Here is a 23,453-nt window from a genome sequence, read left to right as displayed (position 1 = left end):
AAAGAGCTCTGAGATCTGGCCTTCTGACAAGATGGTCCAGGAGTAACTCCTGTGCCTTGTCAATGTTGAGGCTTTAGGTGTTGTTTTTCAACCACTGCCACTCTCTAATTAGCTTTTGTCATGTTGTCTTTGCACAGCTAAATAACTGAGATGTCTTCAGGTGTCTTATCATTGAGATTAACTGTAAATGTCTGCCAGCTGGTGAGGACAGTAATCCTTGCAGTTGTTCAGTAAAGTTCCTGAAAGGATATTGGTTTATTTTCTAAAGCCTGGTTTTACAATTTCTTTGTAACCTGGGATTGTGTGTCTGGGCTTTTCCTTTTCCTCATTAACAGTGTGTCTCTGGTGTTCTGGGCAATAATTTAAAAGAGTAGGAAAAGGTAGAACATATAAATCAGCAACAGAATAAAATGAAAAAGGTCTTTCCTAAGATGCATCACTCAAAATTATGTGCTATGGAGAATCTTTTCCTATTGTCAATGAGAAAAATTAATTGGAAGATTTAATTGAAGCTTTTTCTATAAGGAATGTAAGTTTTGCAACATCACACCAACATTTGGGTAAAGCAGAAGTATTGCTTTCAAAGGCCAGTACAAGCAGAAATTGATGGGTACATACAGAAGCAACCTGAACAGATGGTAAAAAAAAAGAGAAAGTGGATGCTGAGAAAAGGTCCCCCTGACATTCACTATTAGAGACAACAGTGACTGTTAATAAAGCAGAGTTAATTCTATAGCAAGGAGTGAAATATTTAATCAGCAGTACTTCATACATAATTCAATTAGCTGCCTTCACTCATCAGTATTAATGAGAGCTGGAGCTTGGATTAATGTGGTTGAGCTTCAGAACAGCATTCCCAGTCTGCTTAAAGGCTGCCAAAACTTAATAAAGCGCTGCCAATCAAATTACCAGATCTGAGCCCAGTGCATCAATATGCTGATATTACAAATCATCCTCTGCTCACATCATTGTTTGCTAATTCCTTATTTATGCTGATCTCTGCACTAAACAGTTTAATTAGTGTACAGTGGTAGAAACAAGTTATATTTCTTATCACTTTCTTGATGATGTCTTTAGGATCAATCAAGTTGTTGACCAGTGGTGTATTCATGTGTTTACAGACACATTTTTACTTACTAACTTTAATCAGATCACAGATGACATGGAGGTATTTCTATTAGTCAGAAAAATAAGGATGCTAAATTCATTTCTGCTTTGGTTTTGAAGAACATTTTCCTCTTGTGGTCTGTGTTTTTCTTGGTGTAACAAGGATCTCACCCTCAGTTAACAAGGAACAACCTTGATTGTGCCATTTGCTGCTGCTAGTTCTCCTTGTGTTTTCTCTCCAGAAACAGATAAGAGACAACGATTTCCAAAATTTTTTTCCCTTCTGCAAGTGAGGGATTTGATTCTCAGAAGCTGAGAAAACAATGTTTGATATTATATTGCATCCATTGGAACCTATGGCCAACCTCACCTAAGAAACTTCAGAAGAGCCAAGCTCAACCTTACATAACTGCTGAAGGGGGAGGCAGCCTGATGCTGCTTATTCCACCTTTAACTTCTCTGAAATAAATCTCTGCTGCTCCTCAAAACACTTGGCCATGTTTCAGCTGGGAGAATTGAGGCCAGACTGTGAAACCTAGGAGGAGATTGAGCTGTTGAAAAATTCTCTGAAAGTTCTGGAAGCATTACAAGCTGTCAGAAGAATCAGGATAAGATAAATGATGTTATAAAGCAATCAGAAGAGCATGCTTTTTTGTATAGATTTTTTATCTATTTTTATATATTTCTTCTTAATCTTAACAGAAGAAAATAAATTAAGACATCAGAGGAATACAGTTTTTATACAGCAAGGGCATGACAATTTCAGGAGTCCAAACACATTTTGTTTAAAAGGTATTTAGAACTGTAGATGATTCAGAAACATGTACTGGGGGACAGAAGAGCACGTGCAAGTCACACTGGACTCTACCTGAATAGACTCTATTCTTTACTTTGCCTTTTGAAAACTATTCCTATTATCTGGAATATGTGAAATCCAAGGAAATAAAAAGTGTCATAACCATTCAGTGCCCCAATTCACAGGATGAAACCAGCAGAGGCTGAATTCAAAGTGGTGTCATTGTGCTGGGGAGCTCTAGCACTGAATTTGACACCAAGTCAATTGAGGACAAGTGAGGATTGTAAAGTGCAGCACAATACATGAAAGCAAAGAGACATCAACCAGAAGTTCTGAGAACAAGAGAATCTGGGTCTATCAAGCACTATGTAAGGAGGAATGATATTTATGCTGTATGTTCGCCAAATAATGCCATCTGAGGATTTAGCAAAAAGGTATTAGATGGATAAGGCTAAGTTGGACTTGAAAAGCAGTAAATAGTGCAGAAGCAACCCATCACTTTTTAATTAAGTCAGCACAACTCGACTAATTTAAACAGAGCTTCACCAATTTGGAGCCTTTTCCTTACAGTTAGTATTTCTGCCTTCCATGTTTTTGATAAGAGTTTTAACAGCAGAAAATGGCACAATATAATTAATTATCAGAACTGGGATAAGGATGGCAGGTTTTCAGGGGTTCAGCGCTGTGCAAATACCTCACGGGTGGTAAAAGTATATCTCTTGAAGGAGCATAAAATGAGTTACATCCACAATGAAAAAACCCTAGTTTAAAGCTGCGGATAAAGTTTAAATCATACTTTATCCTTTTGCCTTCTGCTTAAAATAAAATACATAAAGATCATCTGAAAGGAAGAGTACAGTGTCTGCACAAAATCTAGTTTATAAGAACAAAGGGGCACTCAGGCTTGCAGCCATTTTAAGCACTAAAGTCAACAAAGAGAGAAGAACCACTTTGTAATTCAGTATCTCAGATGCTGTTGGTGACATTCAAAATAAAAGACAGGTAAGAAAAATGAGCAGACAATACATGATGTGAAAAGTGCTAATGCAAGAATTGCGTCAAAATGGAAACAGAAGACTTAGTTATGAATGGACTGCACCAGGATAGTTTTCAGCAGTGACTGTGTTTGTCAATGGTATGAAAAGCTGGCAGCAAATACAACACTGTTGACTTATGAATGATCTGGGCATACTCAAAACCAAAAGAATAAGTAGTTCATGCAATTCACTGTAGAGAACAAGGCACTTGCAGTGAGGAGACATGTAGAAAGCTGTCTCATTGCCCATCTGTACTCCTAAGAGTAACATTGGCAGAAAACCCCTGTTGTGTCAGAAGTTTTAATAGTTGTACAAAAAATGCGAAACAGATCCTCCTGACGACCTTTTCTACTTGTGAGCTTTATGCCCTGCGCAGGAGGTATGACATAAGCTTCATGCTGAATGTCACTGTGGGCTATAGCTCCAAAATCAGCTGTAAATTCACAGATCTCAAGGCTAGGATATTCTGCAGGATAATGGGTATGGATTTTCTGTACATCATGACTGTGTATCATCTCCCTACCACCTGTACTGAACCTAATAATTTGTGTGAATAAAGCAGTACTCCATAAACTTTACTGCTGAGCAAACAGCATGCTGTTGGCAGCATCATACTTTGCTCTCTTTTTCAGCTCATGGAAAGATGACTCAATTACCATTTAAAAGTTTATACTGCCTATGAAGTCAAGGACTATAGAATTCGTAGTCAGCTTGAATGTATTTTGAAAACAGTAAATGTATCTTAATGTGAAGAACTGGCAGGCTTGCGTGTAAGTGTTAAAGGACAAGCTGCAAGCAAGCATTGGTGTTAATTTTAACTAGCATGATGTATACAGTGAGTAATGGGCAGATGAAAATGACAGATTCTGTCAGCATATAAGAGGGGGTGATCATTCTGGTAATGAAAATCTCTGAAGAAGCCTGTATAGTTTCCCAAATACGGAGTCACTCAGATTCAGAGATCCAAAATAGAGGAATTTGAAATCACAATTTCTTTTCCTTCTGAAAAAGTCAAGGCAACAGGTAAAAGTGATGATCAGAAACATGCCTGTGAAGGTTTGTGTATTCTGCTTCCTTAAAAGCTCTGGCAAGTATTAGGCCCTAAGGTGCTGTTCTCTTACAGCAGAATTTCAGGGAAACTGCCTTAATTTTATGTCTTCTTTAATGTTGAGCTTAAGCCCAAAATGTTGACATCATCTTGTTTAAGGAGTGTAAAGAAACCTGATTAATTTATGTATCATGCCCAGTGCCTCCTGCTCCTGTACATCAGTGGCCAGAACCGTCATCGACAAATTCAGGACCTGTGGAACTTGTTTTCTAATGCAAAATTTAATAGGGCTTCCTTACAATTGTGTGATGCTGATGTACAGGGGATGGTAAGAACTAGGAAAAAGAAGAATTTAAAAACTCTTTTGACAAACTCAGGAATTTCATGTTTTTTTAATTAAACCTCATTAAGAACAAAATAGGGAGATGTGCAGATTGAGAAGCGTAATGTACTTCTGAGTTTCCACACTTCCATCTCAAGACTTTTTTATCTCATGAGCATGTTACTAAATGTTAACTACAGAGCATCCTGTCAGTTACTACTTTTCACAGTTGAGTTAGGGAAGAGACAAATATGTAAGTATAAGAGCAGACAGAATTACACAAGCTATCTGCATTCATCTGTCAGGGTAATGCACCAAAAGTTGTCTAATAGATGGTTTGTTACAGTCAAATTCTCATCCACTTTAGATTACAAAAAAAGTTAAACATATAATATTCAGCTTAAAAAGAGACTAGGTAAGAATATCCTGTGTGTCTTATATTAAGGTGAGTTTTCTTCTGTATACTGGCTAGCGAGTTGCAGAATTCACCCCAAATCTTATGTTACTTGAAAGCAAATTGTGACAGGGATGCAGTAGGAGTTCATTTCAGATCTCTGAAATGGAAATTATCTTCTCCTAGGTTAGGCAGTTTTCTCATTGGATGGGAGTCCATTTGCTTTGCAACACCCAAGTGAGTTTTCAAGGTCTAGGGTTTAATCTGCAACTACTTTTGCATGAGTGTGAAAATCTGAGCAGAAGCATCTTCTGTTACACTGGGACCAAGCATGATTTTACCAGGAAGCGCAACTCAAGAGCAGTTAGGAGATAGGTAATGGATGTATTGAAAAGCCATCTCTAAAATGCACATAATTTATAACTCCCAGGAGAAAGATTAAGTCCATCAACATGTATTGGGGTTTTAATACTGTTAACACCTGTTTTAAATGTGAGTGTTTAGCCTATGAAAAGTAGCAGTTGCCTTCAAGTAATGCACAAAATCTGTAATGAGTTACAGAGTATTTTCAGACTTTTAAGGAGTTTTAAACGTTACTTCAGGGAAAAGAGATCTTAAAGAAACTTCACTAAGCTACAAAAAATGTGCCTCCTACTTTTTCAAAGAAGATCCTAGAACTGGACACTTCGTAATCAGTGGAGAAACCCAGGCAGGTCCATGATGACTGCTGTGGACTTGTACATTAGGCAGTCCATCTGAACTACTTTATCCAGACAGCATTTCATAAGAACTTTTGATTTAAAATGCATCACAAAATCCTTCCACCAATGATGGCAGGAAGAAACTTCAGATGGGATTTCCCAAAGGTTACAGTTTGTGGAGGTTTTTATCCTGCAAATTGGAGTGTATTTTTCGAAGGAAGAGAAACTGAAAATGGGCAAACTCAATTGTGTGAGCAAAAATACAGATTCTTGCTCAGCCACCTGCAAATATCTCCTTAGTGTCCACTTTGATTTTGTGTGCTACATAGTAAAAAATTGAACATGCATGAAACATACCAAAAAGGAGAAGTTACTTTTGAGGGAACTTCAGGGGTTTCAAAAGACATGAAGCATTCATTTGGAATTGGATGTGATAATGTATTTTTTGGCAAGTGATGTGTATTCAGACTGTATATGATTCAGGGAGGCACTTAACTGCAAGCACTAATTGTACTTTAATATAAATGTTTCAGCCAGACGAGAAAGGGATAACTTGATAACTATGGCTGTGCTGGGGAAACCAAATATGAAAGAATGTTTTAATGAAGAAATTATGAGAATTTTTTGAAATGCACACAAAACCAGGAGGGAACTTCAGATAATCTAAAACTGGATGTTTTTCCACTCAAAAAACAACCTGTAAGACATCCATTCTCAATCACCAAGAATAAACTCTTTTCGGCAAAGCCAGATAATAGGCTGTTGTTGGCTACATCTTTCTTGGTAGGAAATAGTCAGCACTCAAATTGTTTCCTTTTAAAGTTGTTAAGATTTTCAAGCTTGGGATGTGTTGCCACTGAAATCCTCACACTGATGTTCAAAAGAGTGATTGTTATGAAAAATGACAATGGTGACATGGTCCAGTGTGAGGTGTCCCTATCCATGGTGGGGGTTGGAACTGGATGATCTTAAGGTCCTTTCCAACCCAAACCATAGAATCATAGAACAGTTAGGGTTGGAAAGGACCTTGAGATCATCTAGCTCCAACCCCCCTGCCATGGGCAGGGACACCTCACACCAAACCATATCACCCAAGGCTTCATCCAACCTGGCCTTGAACACTGCCAGGGATGGAGCATTCACAGCCTCCCTGGGCAACCCATTCCAGTACCTCACCACCCTCACAGTAAAGAATTTCTTCCTTATATCCAATCTAAACCTCTGCTGTTTAAGTTTCAACCCGTTACCCCTTGTCCTATCACTACAGTCCCTAATGAATAGTCCCTCCCCAGCATCCCTGTAGGTCCCCTTCAGATACTGGAAGGCTGCTATGAGGTCTCCACGCAGCCTTCTCTTCTCCAGGCTGAACAGCCCCAGCTTTCTCAGCCTGCCTTCATATGGGAAGTGCTCCAGCCCCCTGATCATCCTCATGGCCTCCTCTGGACTTGTTCCAACAGTTCCATATCCTTTTTATGTTGAGGACACCAGAACTGCACACAATACTCCAAGTGAGGTCGCACAAGAGTAGAGCAGAGGGGCAGGATCACCTCCTTCGACCTGCTGGTCACGGTTCTTTTGATGCAGCCGAGAATACAGTTGGCTTTCTGGGCTGTAAGCACACACTGAAGCCAGCTCATGTTCATTTTCTCATTGACCAACACCCCCAAGTCCTTCTCCGCAGGGCTGCACTGAATTTCCTTTTTGCCCAACCTGTAGCTGTGCCTGGGATTGCTCCATTCTATGGTTCTGTGACAATTATAGCAAGTCAGTGGAGTAACAAGAACACCAGTCACTGTTTTGGTGCTGAAATATCTCACATGAAAATATAACAAAAGTGTAACATCCTACAACTGAGGGGCACATCACTGGGCCAAGTCCCAAGAAATGATGTATAGAGACCATTTTGCTATTAAATTGGCCACAGTTAATGCTACAGAAAATAAATTAATAGTCTTCTTGTACATTAGGTAGTAGGCTGGTTATAAGTGGTCCAGGAATTGTCATTATACTGCTCTGCTGGTTTCCTTTGGCAGCATAATAGATACATCCGTTACCCTGGCTGACAACAGCTAATAGCGCAGAACAAAGGAAAAGCATCACTATTGATGTAGGTGAAGCTTCCAGTGACAGTCATCTAACTTCAGGGATCAGACTTTATGCTTTTCTTTTGCAATACAATTAAATAGCTATTATGAAGATAACAGGAATTAGGAAGACAATGTTGCTAACACTAGCCAGAAGAAGTATTGTATTGTTTTGCTAAGGTCTTGTGATTCCTGTTCAACTTTTTACTTAAATATATCAGTAATAAGCACTTCCCATATTCAGTCTTTTCTGTTAAAGAAGCTAGGCACACAGATTGGTGTAAGTTTAGTCACTGCACATAGCTTGTAGTTGCTAAGCCACTGCTGCTCTTCTGCTAACATGAATGCAAACCAAGAGGGATTTTTATTTCAGAGTGGACTGCTACAGTTCAGCAAAATTTATACAGCTGCTTGAAATGCAGGCTAGGAACTGAACTGGTTTGATTCTTGTAATACCTTTCTTAAAGCTCACACGGAAAGGTCATTGTATGTATCGCTGCGAGAGATCAAGATAGAAAGCTTTGCTTAAGGGAAAAAAAGTAAATCCTTTTCCTCCCATCATGTCTCCAAAAAATCATTCCATTTATTGTGTGGTTGGGACAGTGCAGAACCTCAGTTAAGTAAACTGGAAAGAAAGACAATTTTGATTATAAGCTTGGTGTTTACTTTCCTTTATTTGGCCAGGTCATACTGGAAAAACCCATTGAGAGTAAGCTTCATCTACAGCGAGTGGGTATTTGTACATGGCAATTTTAATAGGATTTATGGTTACTGACTTAGCTGTGGTAGCTTTGTGTTAGAGGATATTTAAACAGAAGCAAGAACACCAAAGATAGCTAATCTGTACTTACTAAGCCTTCTGGATATTATTTCTACCAGAAGTGCATAAATAATGCTAAAACACATTTCCATATACCTGAAACACATGAGACTGTTACAGAAAAATAAGCGGTGTGTTCATGACTAGCACAGTTTGTGTTCACTTTTTCACTAAGAGCACAAACTTTGTGTTTAAAAAGGAGTACTCTGTTTTTTGCCAGTGTTAAAGCCAGCCTAATGCACTGATGGAAAACACTGACCAATATGTGGAACTAGTTGGTTATAGTTCTAAATGACATTTTGATGGGTACAGTTTCTTCATTGGGTCAGAAAGAATGTCTACCTCAGCAGGTTTATTCAACTAATTCAAATTAAAACTGAAATATAAGATGGAAATTTAAGTCAGAAGAAATGTTTTCTTAAAAAAAAAATAAAAACCGGGTAGGAAAGGTGAAGAACTGTTAGTTCCAAAGCCCAAGGAATTGCCATGAACTAGTTCAGTTAGTCCTGTTTCCAGGATTACTACTCTGTTCATTATTTGATTTCTGGAAGTACTATCAAGCCTGCACCACAGAGGTTAACTTATATTCTCAGTTATAATGAGGCTGCAGATTTTCCCTCTAGGCAATGGTTTTTTTTTTATCAGGTGTATTTGATAATCATATTTGTAATAAATGTTAGGCTTTAGGAGCTGGGATCTTTGAGAGGGTACTTTTAGTCTTTGCAGCCTTTTCCACATGCATAGCCATAAATGCCCTACACCATTTGGATGTAACCATTTAATACTTTCCTTCCTAAACCTCTTTCTCAAGGAAGGTGTGATTTTATTCTTCTACTGCTCAAAAGACCATCAAATGCTGTATCCACAGGCTGAAATTATTCAGAAAATAAGGTGTATTCGGTTCTGTGTGAAGGGCACAAGTAATAAAGCCTCCAAGGCACTATCTTCCAGTGAATCTTTGCTGCCAAAAAGGCAACATACATTATCTTTTATACATCTCCCTTGGAAACAATTGATGTTCATTCCTTCTGAGCTGTTAGAATCTCTGGCAGAGAGAAATAAGCTGTTGGGAGTGTTCTAGAGCTGCTGGCCCTCTGTTCTCCCCCCAGACACACTGGGAAGCAGATTATGGTCTTGTGCCTCTGATAGATTTCACAATTCTGCATTCTGTGCATTACATCTCTGGCTGGGCTCTAACTGACTTGCTAAAAGCAGTGGGTGCTGCTGCAATGGGCTTCAAGGTGGAGCCTTGCATATTGGATGATGCTCATGCACTGCTGCAATTCTCACATAAATGGTGTGCTTGCTACTGTCATTTTTCACAAGCTGAAATAAGTCATTACAAGCCAAAGAAAGAAAATGTCACATGATTACTGCCTTACAAACTTCTGCCACTGCCAGCAGTGGTCAGATGAGTGCATCTTTTGTGCTCTGTGATTTGCACTACTATGAGACATGCATGCACACCCATAGCTTAAGAAAACAGCTGGCTAAGGATGGGTTCTGGAAAGATTACTGCTGTGCTAAACAGCTTTTCAGTCATAGTTTGTGGAGTAGCTAGTTGGAAACAATAAGAGGTTCTCCTCGCAGTGGCTGTTTAATCTAACCTCGAGTACACACCTGACATTCACAACTCAGTTATTCCCATTGGCTTTCCACGTCAAGGCAATGCACTTCCATTTTCACGCACTGATGGCAGCAGAGCAGCACATTTCCAAACCCTGTCTTACATCAAGAGGGAGGGCCCACCCCTTGCCTATTACTTGCATCAATTCTTGCTGATGCATTCGGTGGGGCTGGGAGAGTAGAGGGGTTTGAGGGGGGGTTGTCTGCAGAAAAAAAACAGCTTGAGAACCTTGCCAGTTAGCCTGTCTGATGGGATGCTGCAGAGCATTTCTCTGTATTTGACTGCAAATGCACAGACTTCAAAGTAGATGAGAAAACACTTCCTGGTATCATTAAACACACATTTACGTGAGTATTTAAGAACCTTCACAGCCTTGTGAAAACCAATATATTTGCAGAATGTTTCCTCACTGACAGCAGAACTCAGCAGTTTCATTTGTTGTATCTCTCTCCAAAAGCAGCCTCAGCAAGATCAGCAAGGTTGTTTGGAAGCTCAGACTCACAGCAGAATGCAAAACTGAAAGCATTAATGGAACAAAAGGTGTGAAACATGACCTTGCCATTAGACAGAATTCAGTATATTTGAACAACAGATATGGCAATTAATCCAATGGGAGAGGAGTTCCTAATAGTGGCAAGTTCATAAAAGATATTAAATCCAGAAAGCTTGTTTGTATAATAGGTGTGCAAAGACTGAACTGTGTAGTATCTGCCTTGCATATGCCACAAAAACCAAGGGGACCATGGACAAACCCATCTGACTAACAAGCAGAAGCAGGTTTGGAGTTGGAAGAGGGAGGATGTGTATAACATGAGATGTCTCCCCAGCCATTTGGTGAAGATGAATAATTTCATTTCTTCTCTGGTTTTTAGGGGGTTTTACAGATAGCCCTGCACCAGTGCAGTTTCTTTCCTCTATAAGAACGTATTCAGTATTTATGTTGTTTGTATGGGATTTTCTGGGCCGGACATCACACTGACAGAATTTTCACATTATAAAGTGGCCCAGTTTTTCAAGAAAAAGCAAATCCCTTTCCATTGCCCTTTATTTTCACCCCCAATTTCAGAGAATCCAGAGAATGCATTTCAGCATTTCTGAAAACCATAATAATACCCAGCCTTAACACTCATTATGTCAGTTACCACCTGGCATTCAGCTAATTCATCATGCAGGAATTTGTTGCGTAGGAAACCATCATATTTCCTACACAGGATAGGTATCCCGTGGTGTGCATACAGAATACAGAAATCAGATCATGTGCCATGAACCAAGAATACCTTGGCACTCAGCTATCCACTTACATCTCAGACAGCAGTTCTGGTGCAAAGAGTCTGTCATATTTTGTAGAGAACAGCAAGATACAGACACTTAATCAGGAGGAAGGGTGAAGAGAGCAAGTGAGAGTCCACTACTTTAGCTACTGGGACTCCCATGCAGCCAGGTCTATGCTGAGTCAGAGGGACCACTAAATCTGTTCTACTTCTGCCTGTTGTACACACAGGGTAGCAGAACACATCCCAGAAGTATTTAAAATTAATCATTTGGTACCTGAGAGCTAAATTCTCCCCCTAGGTAATGATCAAATGGGTTTCTGTGCTCAGCAGCAGCCCATCTGCAAAGACTGTGTGCCACGGACTACATGTATAACCTGTTAGCAAGGATGCAGTGACTGGATTCTTTTAAAACAGATGTGCCAGCTCATGAGACTGTCATTAGGAAAAACAGTAGATCACTCAGTGGATAGCAATTAGCTGAATAATCTGATGCAAGAGCTGAGGAGAGGCTAGGATTTCTTTCCACTCCAAAATGTTTTGTAGTAATGCCTCTGTTTAGAGTTGTGGTTTGGCAGCACCACATTGGACATCAAAGAGATCAGCACTGCCCAGACAACTTTCTTTCCAGCCTGTAAGTGCATCTACTCAGCTGTCCTAAGGACCTCTGGCCTTTCCAAGAACAATCAAAGTCAGAGCTTTGGTAATCTCACTGTGGAAGCAGCATCCCCTGGCAGGGGCAGAGCCTGGTGGAATGAGGTCAGGGAAATCTGATTACTCTAGAAAATACCAGGGCACAGAACATCAGTGTTTCTGTCTTGGACTGTCATTACAGATACGATCTGCAGCACACAGTGGTGAACTCTGTTGCTGCTCCTCACTTGTCTTTGCAAATCTGGACATTTCTGCATTATTTGCTGTCATTAGCTGTAAGAGTCTTGTGGGAAGCCAGTGTAGTGCATAGCTACAAGAAACTCTCAAGAGGCTGCTGTCACACACACAAGTGCTTTGGTTAACCCCTGCTGGGTGCTCCTTACACATAACTCTCATGCTTCAGTGCCTGCCTTGTCCAAACTCAATCCCTTAACGCCATGCAGTTTCAGAATGTGATGCTCATTTTATTTATCCTAACAAAGGAAGTGCTAACCATATGCAGACCTATACTGACTTTGACAAGAAATAGTTAAATTCCAGCTTACTACCTGTTTGGTTTAGTAACAGCACTCTGTGAAGCACTGGAATAGCCAGAATGAGCACTTCTGATAAAATAAATATGCTGTCTTCTGTAGTTTTTTTATTTTCCTTCTTTCATTTATACTTTTCAGCAAAAGGATCAATATTATCCCAAAGACATTAAAATAAAGCTGAATCTACAGAACAGAGCTCAAATTATCTCCTGGATAGGCAGTCTTTCTCCTTTCCTGAAAACAGTAAGTTCCAAATCACTTTTCTCTGAACAACTTTCTCCAGTGTTCCAGTTCATCTATGTGAAGCTTTCTTCACTGTTCTTCTGGATCCTCTTAAAAACCTTAGATCTCACTCACCTTGCCTCAGAACAGTTTAATAGTAACAGCCATAATGCCCACCTTTACATCATGAACCACAGCATAAACAGAAGAGCAAAAGATGAAGAAACATGAGAAGAAAAAGTTAGTTCCAGGGATCATATGATAGCTCAAATCTGGGTTTCCTGCATGTCAGTGCAAAGCTGTATTTAAAGGACAGAACAACCATCTCCGCTCTTTTGCATTTAGTCTTTGTCCCTTTCAGTCTACAATTAAATCCAGGCCAAACTCTCCCTCTTTTCCACCCTGCAAATTACAATGAGTGTCAGGTAAATTTCCTCAGTTGTGATAGCCAACATGTTCTTTGCCCACTTTGAGGGGATTCTGTTGAACCCTGGCAGTGATTGATGACTGAGGGACTGACCAGACTTGATTAGAAACTGCCAGCTGATTGGCAAGTAACTGATGCATCCTGTTACTCATACAGGCATCCCAGGCATTGGCAGACATAATAAAGGAGCCCAGCATATGGCAGATACAGGCACTGATCCAGTCCCATGTGTATGCTCAGTGCCTTGGGTTGGGAAAAGAGGGAGAAGCTGTTGCCTTCATACCCTCCCCTTTTGCATCTTTACCTTTAGGATTTCCTTTACCCGGGACCAACATTCCAATGAGCAATCTGTGCCAGTTCCACTAAACATCCCACTTTCTTTTTGGCCCTATAACCAAATGGCCTTTAATCAGTTCTCATTTTCATTTCTTTACATACATTTATGCTAAACCCTTCAACATCAGGAACATTACTAACATTACACAGGAAAACAGTTTTCGCCAAGCTCATTCCAATCAAAAGGATATACAGAGGGAAAGGAGTACATTATATTTTTAGAACAGTAGTAACAATGGCCCTAGAAGATCGTTACTGAAATAGCTTAGTTTTAGACCTGGCTGTACCTCTGCCTGTAGATACACCCCTACCTACTCCTGCCATACAAATGATGCAAAATGAAGGGTTAATATGAAAAGCATCTACAAGTACCTTTTAAACAGCTGACCCATATTTTTGGGAAACATTAATGTAATATTTGGGTGTAGTACTGTGGGAGTGAAAAAGCTAATTACATACTGTGGTATAACTGCTCTTTACCCTAAGATTAACATAATTTATAATAGTGAATGAGTCTGGTGGAATCAGTGTCATGAAAGAAGTAGTAGTTTTTTTCTGCACTGGTATCCTGAATGTGTAGATTAAAATAAGCAAAAGCTTTGCAAGGTTAGTGGTCACTAATGGTGATTGCTAAGTACTTTTTTCCAGGTAAAACTCTTAATTGAAGAAAAGGTTTAATTAGGCACAAATAAGCATCTATAATTTCAAAAGTAAATGGAAGAGGGTATTGCAAAATGTTTCTGTTAAAGGCATAGCAGGAAACCAACATGTTTTGAGAGAATATCCCTCTCCAGAATCTTAACTCCTCATTTTCCTCTCTCAAGTTTTCTGTTCTTTCTTGCTTAGCCTGTGCAGTTGTTGAACTTCTCCTGTCACTGAGAACCTTTGAGATTTGATGACATTTGATGACATTTGAAAACTATGGAATGAGCAGTATGTAACAGGATGCTGTTGGAGTTCTTCACAATTTTCATTTTTTGATATGTTTCAAGATCTATTTTAATATTTTTTAGTATTTTTTCACTAATAGCGATGCTGTCTTACTCTGGAGGATATATTCCAGCTATCAACTTTCTGCTTCTTGGAAAGAAATCAGAATGCTTTCAGTTCTCAAATTTGAAACCATTGTGATACTATCTAATATTACTGCAATCTGGAGGTTTCTGTGACCAATTACTTACATGAATGCCATTCTGTACTCCCTTATTTCTTTGGTGTTCCCGATTTATCTCTCAAAGCTGCTATGACTTTACATTTGGCTTTTATGTAGAAGCAGAGCAGGTCATGTGGTTATCCAGAGGCATTAGTATGGTAATTTTCTTCAAGTTGAGTAGGTGGAAATAATTAATGGACTGCTTTATTGATGTACATAGATAGCTGATTCTCTCTGTGGTTTCAATTCCCAGCTTCAATAAAGTAGCTTGAGATTTTATCTGAGGGACCAGTAATTACACAGGGCAAGAATAATTGCTGCACGAATACAGTCTGATTGTGTTTTATGCTATTGCCAGGGCTGATGCTAAAGCTTAAATACATAAACAAGGATCTGCTGCATGAACAAGCTTACATGAACTTTAGAGTAACTTGAATTCAGAGAATCTCTTTTCTGGAAAGTTGAGCAAACTTCAAAGAGAAAGTTACAGAACACAAATAACTTTACTGTCTTGACTAGACTGCATCTACTATTATAGACAGTGACCAGTAGCAGATACCTTGGGAAAAATAAGCACCTATAAAATTAAGCACCACAAAAACTGGATTCTAGCTACAAACTCTACATGGCTTTGCTACCAAGATGCAGAAACAGAGCATGGGATAGAACTCTGAGAAGTTTTTATATAAATAAGCCCTCAACAGCCAGACAAGTTATGAGGAGACAGGACAAGGGGCAATGGGTGTAAACTGGAGCACAGGAGGTTCCACATTAACATCAGGAAGAACTTCCTTACTGTGAGAGTGACAGAGCACTGGAACAAGTTGCCCAGGGGGGTTGTAGATTCTCCTATGTTGGAGATGTTCAAGGCCTGTCTGGACAAGTTCCTGTGTGAGGTACTCTAGGCTACCCTGCTCTTGCAGGTCCCCTCCAACCCTTGTGATTCTGTGAGACACTGCTTAACCATCCACAACCCTTTCATGACCTGGGCCTCTTGAGTCTAGGACCATTTTATTTCTTAGATCAAGTCATTAAGATGTACACAGCATGCACCTCTGATCCCATGCTGGGAAAACTACTGCCTCGCCTCCCAGCATGGATGCAGACTTACATGTCCATCAGCACACGCTAGACAGTACCATTATGATTAAGTGCAGGTTTGCTGTACGAGGGCATCCTTAAGGGACAGTGTTCACTCATTGCTTTTCCCTGCAGAGGGGAAGCTTGTGTTTATTTTGGCAAATCCTTGATACTCATTTCTAGGAGAACAGCATTCAATCTTTGCTTTATCTTCTAGCTGCTATTATTTCACTGTTGTTATGCATAGACTTGGCAAAAGCCATCAGAATCCCTCATTCTGTTGTGTCATGCTGATACTAGAGCATCTTCATACATCTCAATATAAATTGTTTCCAGTAAATTGAAAAAAAGAGCAGCTGCAATAAGATAGAGGCTGGATAAGGACATCAGAGAATTTTGTATAGGTATAAAATATAAGCAATCCCCCTCGTTGTATCACACAAAGTCTCTTGTCTGTCGTGTGCCAACAAATACAGGAAATAAAGTTTGGATTTATCCATTTTCTTTCTTGTTACGAGACGGTGGAAGGCATGACTGTGATCAGCCAAAAACTTATCACCTTATTTCTATGTAACATGTTTGCAACAAATCGGCTCTCAAGCAATATAAATTTACAGGGATTTATTGACGAAGGCAGAGATGACATGATCAGTATAGAGAAACTTCTGGTAGTATAACCATAGCTAGAGAACCTTGTTAAATGAGATTGTAAGGTATTATGTGAGCTGCATGTCAACTAGTTCCTGCACAGCTCAGGAGCAAGGCTTCTGCCTAAAATGCTTCAGAAGTCCACACACAAAGATGCAGCATATTCCCATTTACACATAACTAGATTTTAATGGAAACACAACACAATCATGGGGAGTGAGATACTGTTTCATTAGTGACTTGACCCTTAGTAGACTCATGTCTGTTAGCTAAGCTGGAATCATAATACATGTTTTAATATGTTTTCCTATGTTCAATGCACTAATTTGTTTAGACTAAATAGTTAACTAAGACCATGTGTTTAATTTAAGCCTTGGTTTCATACATGGAGCCTTCTTGGATTTTTCCATTATGGTTCTGAATACTTTTCTATTACTTGGAGCATCTAAGCAGCAGCACTAATAACTTTAATTAAATGTAATCAGCTATTAATATTGCATAATATCCCCATCCACTGGTTAACTTAGGTGTGCAGTCAGAGGTCAGTCATCCTTAATTAACCTTCAGCTGAAGCATAAGCAAGTCACTCCAATCACTGGGATAAGTTTTCCATTGCTACACTTCCTCTTTATCTAGCCAGACATAACAGAGCTAGCAACAAGCATACACTGGAGACATTCTTAGCACGAGCTCCCTAGGCATGTAAGAAATCAAGGATTTCAACACAGACTTACATGTCTAGGTGACAAGTGTAACCTTTGCAGCGCAGCATCGCAGTATTGGTGCTCCACCTTCTTGACTTCTTAGTGCTCAGCTGGTGTGCCAGGCAGTGTACAGAGTGCAGGGGCTCCCTGTCAAAAACAGAAATACCGTTGCAGAACATGTTGACAAGAAGAAAATAGGGCAGGAAGGCCAGGAGGTCTCCATGGATGGATAAGGGGCTGCTGAGAAAACTCAGAAGGAAAAAGAAAGCTTATAGAAGGTGGAAGCAAAACAGATGGCCTGTGAGGAATACAGGGATGTTGTTCATGAAGCTAGTGATCAGGTATAGGAAAGATAAGGCCCAGTTAGAATTGAGTCTGGCCAGGGGTGTCAAATATTAGAGGAAGGGCTTCTATAGCTTTATTGCACAAGGGGTAATGGGTTTAAACTTAAGCAGGTTAGATATAAGGAAGTATTTCTTTATTGTGAGTGTGGTGAGACACTAGGTGTTCCAAAGAAGTGGCAAATGCTCCATTCCTGGCAGTGCTCAAGGCCAGGCTGAATAGGGCTTGGAGCAACCTGAACTACTGTGATGTGGCCCTGCCCATGGCAGGGAGATGGAGCTGGATGATTTTAAGGTCCTTTCCCACCCAAACCAGTCTGGGATTCTATGGTCCCCTCACAGCAGCTATTTTCCAGTATGGCTTTTCCAGGATAATCCAGTTACATCACAAACTCTTTAACTCGTATGAACTTAAACATAAGGGACTGACCTGTTTGACTTGCCATTTTATTGCACTTACCTGATCTAGTTGGTTTATTTATTTTTAAACAGCTTGCTAAAGAATTGTTTTACCAATATCGAGAGTATTTCTGCCCAGATCTTCTTTAATAATACTGGAAACCATTCAAGCCACAGATTTCCCTTTTAATGCTTTCCCTCTTGAACCCACAACTCTACAGTTTCATCATTTATTTTTATCATTCATTTATCTTTTTTTAATAACAACACAAGGGGATTTATCCAGGGAAACCAGGCTGCCTCAATTAACCTAACCTTTTATTGTAGGCTTCTGCAGAAATAGGGATTTTCTCTGACAGAAACTGAAGATCCTGTGGTATTTCTCTGAAGAAAAAGCACAAATAATTAAGCATGCTCTGCTTTATTTTTAATTGCCCTAACATTTCTTTATTCCCATTTCAAAGCATTATCACTATTATTTAGCACACTCTGGGAACTTCTGTAGTCTTGCAAGTCTCCAGTGGAAGTGGGAATTTATTGGGAGGGTAAACAGAAGCCAAATATATTTTTAAGGCCATACTGCCTATTCATTCTTCTTATCACACAAGGCTTTGCTTAACTTAAAGGCCTCCCATCTGACCTTCTATGGGGTGTGTGCACACAGGGTTTATTATTCACATAAAAGTCTACTTGGGGTGCAAAGCTGCTCTTTGCTTTCCCAGAGTCACAGAACATTGCACTATGATCCTTCCTCATAGATTTCCTGCAGCACTTACAAGGAGTAGTCACCCTTTTGGGGCTTTGCATGTGAGCTGATTTGCTTGTCTATGTCACGTGTTAAAAGATACTTCACTGCTCAATTTAAGGTATTAATAGGGTAATAAAAGTAATATCTGTGGATAACATCTTATGAACTTCTGGTATAGGCAGATACTCAACAACTGCAAAACACTTCCATTGCTTCTGTGTAGACACTCATGCTGAAGTTCTGCCATGCAGGCAATAGCCTAAAAATAGCCCTAACATTTATCTGCTTTTGTAGAAAACTTACATGAAGCTATACATTAACCCAACCAAAGCTTTACACCTGACTACACTCAGACTTTGAGGGCAAAAACGCCTGAATTGTCCTGTAAAACATGATAGGAAAACACTCACCAAGATGAGACACCTGCACCTGTCTCTCCTCCAAGGAATATCTTCCCATTGGGTTAAGTCTGCTGTAGCCCAGAGGTTCAAATCCAAAACTCTATGCAGCTCCCACTTGAATAGCAAAAACTACAAGCAGAACCCTGCACACAACCAGCTACAGCAACTAAAAAGCTTTTAATGAGCAGCTGATGGGCTGTTTTCAGCTCTGCCCTCTCGTCAGAACACCTGAGCCCCTGCCCAGGGCCTCAGGCACAACCCCTTCTCCAGCTGAAATTTCCACCTGCCACATCAAACAACAGAATAATTCTGATAAATTCAAAGTTACCTTATACATTTCAGACAGGGACAAAGTGTAGAGACACGAATCTAAATGTGCTCTTTACTCATTTAGTGAATTTTTTTCAGTACCCAAAGAGAAGTTCAGGTTGCACTTGTCTATATATCACAGGTCCAATGCAATATAACTTTCAGCCTGCAAGTACCTGGTAAGAAGTACTATAGTGTTGCATCACATTTTTTTTCCAAGTTAGGGCTACAGAAAGTAACTCACTTTCATATTCCAAGCACTTGTAGGGAAGGAACTATCCTTTACCACCAGAGTATGGCTTTTCCAACAACATTTTTTTAGATCAAAACTTAGAGTAGGAAAGGTTTAGGTGAATGGAAAAGAAATCAGTAGAACCTGTCTAGAGAGCAGGCCTGTTCTCTGGGAACACAACGTGTGAGTTTCCCTTATAATAATGCTTAGGGTTTTAATGATTTCTCATAAATATGAAGACTTCAAAATGTAGAGTAGAATGGGATGGTTTCAGTCCATGGACACATTGAATGTGTGCAAAATTAGCAAAAGTACTAATGCTATTGCTCAGTAAATATTCTGTAGGAAGCTACTTATGATCGAAAGGAGCTACTTATGATCGAATGTGGAATTACATGTAGATACCTTCAAAAGAGAAAGAAAAAGACCAAAACCAACCTTCTATTTTGATACAAAACCATATGAACAATATGCTTTGGTCTTTGTGCATGAAGTTTTACATTTCAAGTATTAGATAATTTTGCCTGTTTTCAGTTTCAGTGTGTGTGAGCAGACAATATGACAAATTTAATCATCTGGCCATCTGCCCTGCATGTATTTCTCTCATCTTTCCAGACTTTTCTTAAACTTGCACTTCTTCATATTTTGCAGTTCCCTCCTTTTGGGGTTTGGTGAACTCAGCTTGGAATCTTTGCTCTGTTGGGAAAAGACAGTCACCTGTCAATATTGAAACCAGCCATATGATTTTTGATCCCTTCCTAACTCCACTTCGCATAAACACAGGGGGAAGAAAGGTACGTGTTCTATCCTGGTATAAAACCAAGAAGTTACTAGACTTACAAACATTTGCTCTATTTTATGTGTCTAAAGCATGTACACTTTTATCTCAGTCAGCTGCAAGGCAGAATAACAATGTAGTGTTTTACAAATCACACGATTTCATTACTGATGGAGAAGTAGCAACTGCACATTTTTAGTTGTCTTCTAGAATGTATTCATATTTTCATAGTAACCGTTACTTGAAACTCTGCTGTCAGAAATAATAGCATCTCACTTAGAAACTCAATATTTGTAATTAAAATTAATGTTCATCCTGAGTGGCATTTTAAAGGGTTTATTCTAAAATCGTAAAAATATCAGGTTGGAAAGGACCAGGTTATTTAAAGTGGCTAAGACCTTCTTTTAGTCATCTAAATCAGGATCGTGTTGCAGTGCCATAACATTAAGGGGTAGGAAGGCATGAATGAACTTCTTTATGTTATGAAATACTCATCCAAAATCGGCATGGTAATTTCTTGTTGAAAAGTGGCCACCACTCCTGGCTGGTTTATTAACCACTATTTCTGACCAATAAGATTTTTAAAATCATGTATCTAGAAACCTTGTTTCCCAGATTTGGAAAGTGTATCTCAATGAAAACAGAGTCAGCCTGAGTTAGGTAATGTGTCCACTTGTGCTTTGGGAACCTCAACTTCTAGGCCAGGACTGTCCTCAAAATATTAAGTTATCAATTCTGTTTATTCAACTGAAGGGTTGATATTTTTCAATTGTAAAGTTATTTTGTGAAATAAAAACCATCTTGAAGCTATTGGCACTCTTGAAAACAGTCCTTGGATCATTGTGGTTTTGTGTTGTTTCCCTTACGTGTGGGTTGCTTAAAAGGGGTTTTTAAATATTATGTTGCTTATTCCATGCAGGCAGTTCTCTTTTATTAAACCTGTAATATACAACAGTGCAGATGAAAAGGCATTGTGGCTTACAGCACTGGAAAAATCAAAAGACTCTAACAAAAGGTTATTCCAAAATGATTTCTCCTGTTGTCTTGACAAATGAGATTGTTGCTGGAAACAGCATGAGATGTTGGGAATTTGATCTGTACTTCCTGTTGAGTTTCTGGTGGTACATGTGCACATTACTTTTAATGTAAACTTCATCATAGAAGTGATAAAATGGTGGTGTTACTGAAGGACTATAATGCTTTGAATGATGTCCCAAATTTCAGGGTAATATGTACATTTTGGTTTTTAAACAGATATGCATTGAGGTTTTTCATCTTGATACAAAAAGAAGTTTTATTGATTCTGCTATTTATGTAATGGTTGAAATATTTCACATTATTTATAAATTACAGTATGACACAATGTGACATAATATGACAATCAAGGACAAAAGTAAATGGAAGTTATCAGTGAGTAAAAGACGGGTGTTTTAGAATATTTAATGTCTTTAGTAGTCCTAAGGATTCAACTGGTTCTTGTATCAGCTGAGGGTGAAGCAAGTGTCTGAGTATTAATAAGGTATCAGAGGCACTGATAACCTGGAATGCTCTACCAGTAATGAGGTGTTCTTACCACACTCACAAATGTTATCCTGCTTCAATCATGTTACAAGAACAGGATTTCTTCTAGTTGTACTTCGCCTGTTCTAGAGAGGTTTCTGAAATGATTGAATCAAAATCCTCCTTTGAGAAGATTGCAGTTTTAATGCTTTAAACAAATTCTTTGCTCATAGTTGAGGCTTCAGTGAGGATTTGAGTTGGCAGGTGGTGTATTTGTGTTCAATTTTGGTAATGTTTTTTTCTATGTTAAAGATGGAGGTGTGTTTCATATGGGCTGAAGCACTTCAGTTTTCAGGGCAACGAACCAATTGATATAGCAGCCAGGGAATTTCTTAGGCAAGACTTCACTGTGATTATGCTGTACATGAAAGGATTTTATGGAACTGATCCTAAGAAAAATGGTGAATAAATAAAAAAGGGATTTGAAACAGTTTCAAATCAAAGTTATAATAAGCTAGCTCCCATGCATAGTGAACAAGAGAGACAGCTACTTGCACACAGAATCAAAATTATACACCTCTCTTGAAAAGGGATCTGGGAGGAGAGTCAAGTCTTAAGAGACAGCTTGATGGAAGGAAACAGTACAGTTGCTCTTGGCACAGTAACTTCAGATTTTTAACAAAATGTTTTGCTGGTGAAGTAGAACTCGGGTTTATTTCAGCTGCAAAACTCAAATAGTTATTTTGGAAAACAACAGTTCTGCTTTATGTGCTTCACTTTTGAAATTAACTCAAGAAGGAACACAAGGGGTTCACCCACAGGAACAGAATCAAAGACCAGTCTGAAGAAATTGAGATAACACGTATCTTGGTGATACAATCACTGCCTTAATACTTCCTCCTAACTCTTTCATTACTTACCACTCATTTCTCTTTGGCCTTTATTATTGCAGGGAGGGGGAAGCATTGGTTAATTTCTGTAAGTCAGTTATCCATTTAGTTCTTAGCTTCCACCTCAGCAGACTTTATGACCAAAGATTCCACCTTAAGTACATACATTTCTAACCAGTTCTGTTAAGTCTTGAGTTTATTTTATTTCAATATCATTAGTGGTAGACATCACTGAGACTATCCTACACTTTTTAGATCACTTGGGAATAAAATAGTTATTCTCTTGTTCCTAAAGAAAAGGAACATTCTGAAAGGAGAGTGTAAAGGACATCATCACTGTCTTCTACACTGCAGCCTACAAGTAGTAGGGGCCTGGTGACTTAATAGTCACTTCTTATCTGAGGCTGAGAAGAAAATTCTCCCCATTCCACTTAGGAGCAAAAGGGATGGCAGCACAATCTGCCAAATACTTATACTTCTTTGATCCAGTTCTTCACAATAACATTCCAGTGGGCAGTAATACATTGCTCTATGTACTGCCCAAAGATTGCAGGGCGCTGTCGGGTCATGCAATTTATGATTCCAGCACCATCAGATGTTATTCTAAATTGTGCTGTTATTTTGTATGTTTGTGCTTCTCCATTTCCTGAGAAAGTGGCTTCTTAGGTCCTGAAGGCTGAATAGCATTGATACAAATAATTGTATTTGAAGATCCAGAATCTCAGACCAAGATGTTTAATGAGTTTACACACAGATAAATTCCCCAGAAGAAATGTTGCTTTTGAGGAAACTCCTCAGGTTTCGGTTCTCTCTCAGGCCCAACTTTGTCTCTTGATTACCAGTTCTAGTGAATTTAACATGCAGCCCATTTCAGATAAACAGTCCTTTTTA

The 23,453-nt window shown here is 39.1% G+C and overlaps 1 protein-coding gene across 1 annotated transcript in view; it reads left to right on the top strand.

The window, feature by feature from the left end:
• The window catches only part of CA10 (carbonic anhydrase 10), a 194,152-nt gene that overhangs the window by 56,715 nt on the left and 113,984 nt on the right, over window positions 1-23,453 (top strand). The window contains exon 4 of the mRNA XM_034067969.1: window positions 20,046-20,188. Within this exon, the coding sequence (XP_033923860.1) occupies window positions 20,046-20,188 (143 nt within the window). The remainder of the gene's footprint in view (window positions 1-20,045; window positions 20,189-23,453) is intronic.

The sequence above is a fragment of the Melopsittacus undulatus genome, chromosome 11 (assembly GCF_012275295.1).
Source record: "Melopsittacus undulatus isolate bMelUnd1 chromosome 11, bMelUnd1.mat.Z, whole genome shotgun sequence".
In the NCBI taxonomy this organism is placed as follows: Eukaryota; Metazoa; Chordata; class Aves; order Psittaciformes; family Psittaculidae; genus Melopsittacus; species Melopsittacus undulatus.
Note: the sequence above shows the minus strand (reverse complement) of the source record. Positions and strands in the feature narration are given on the sequence as shown.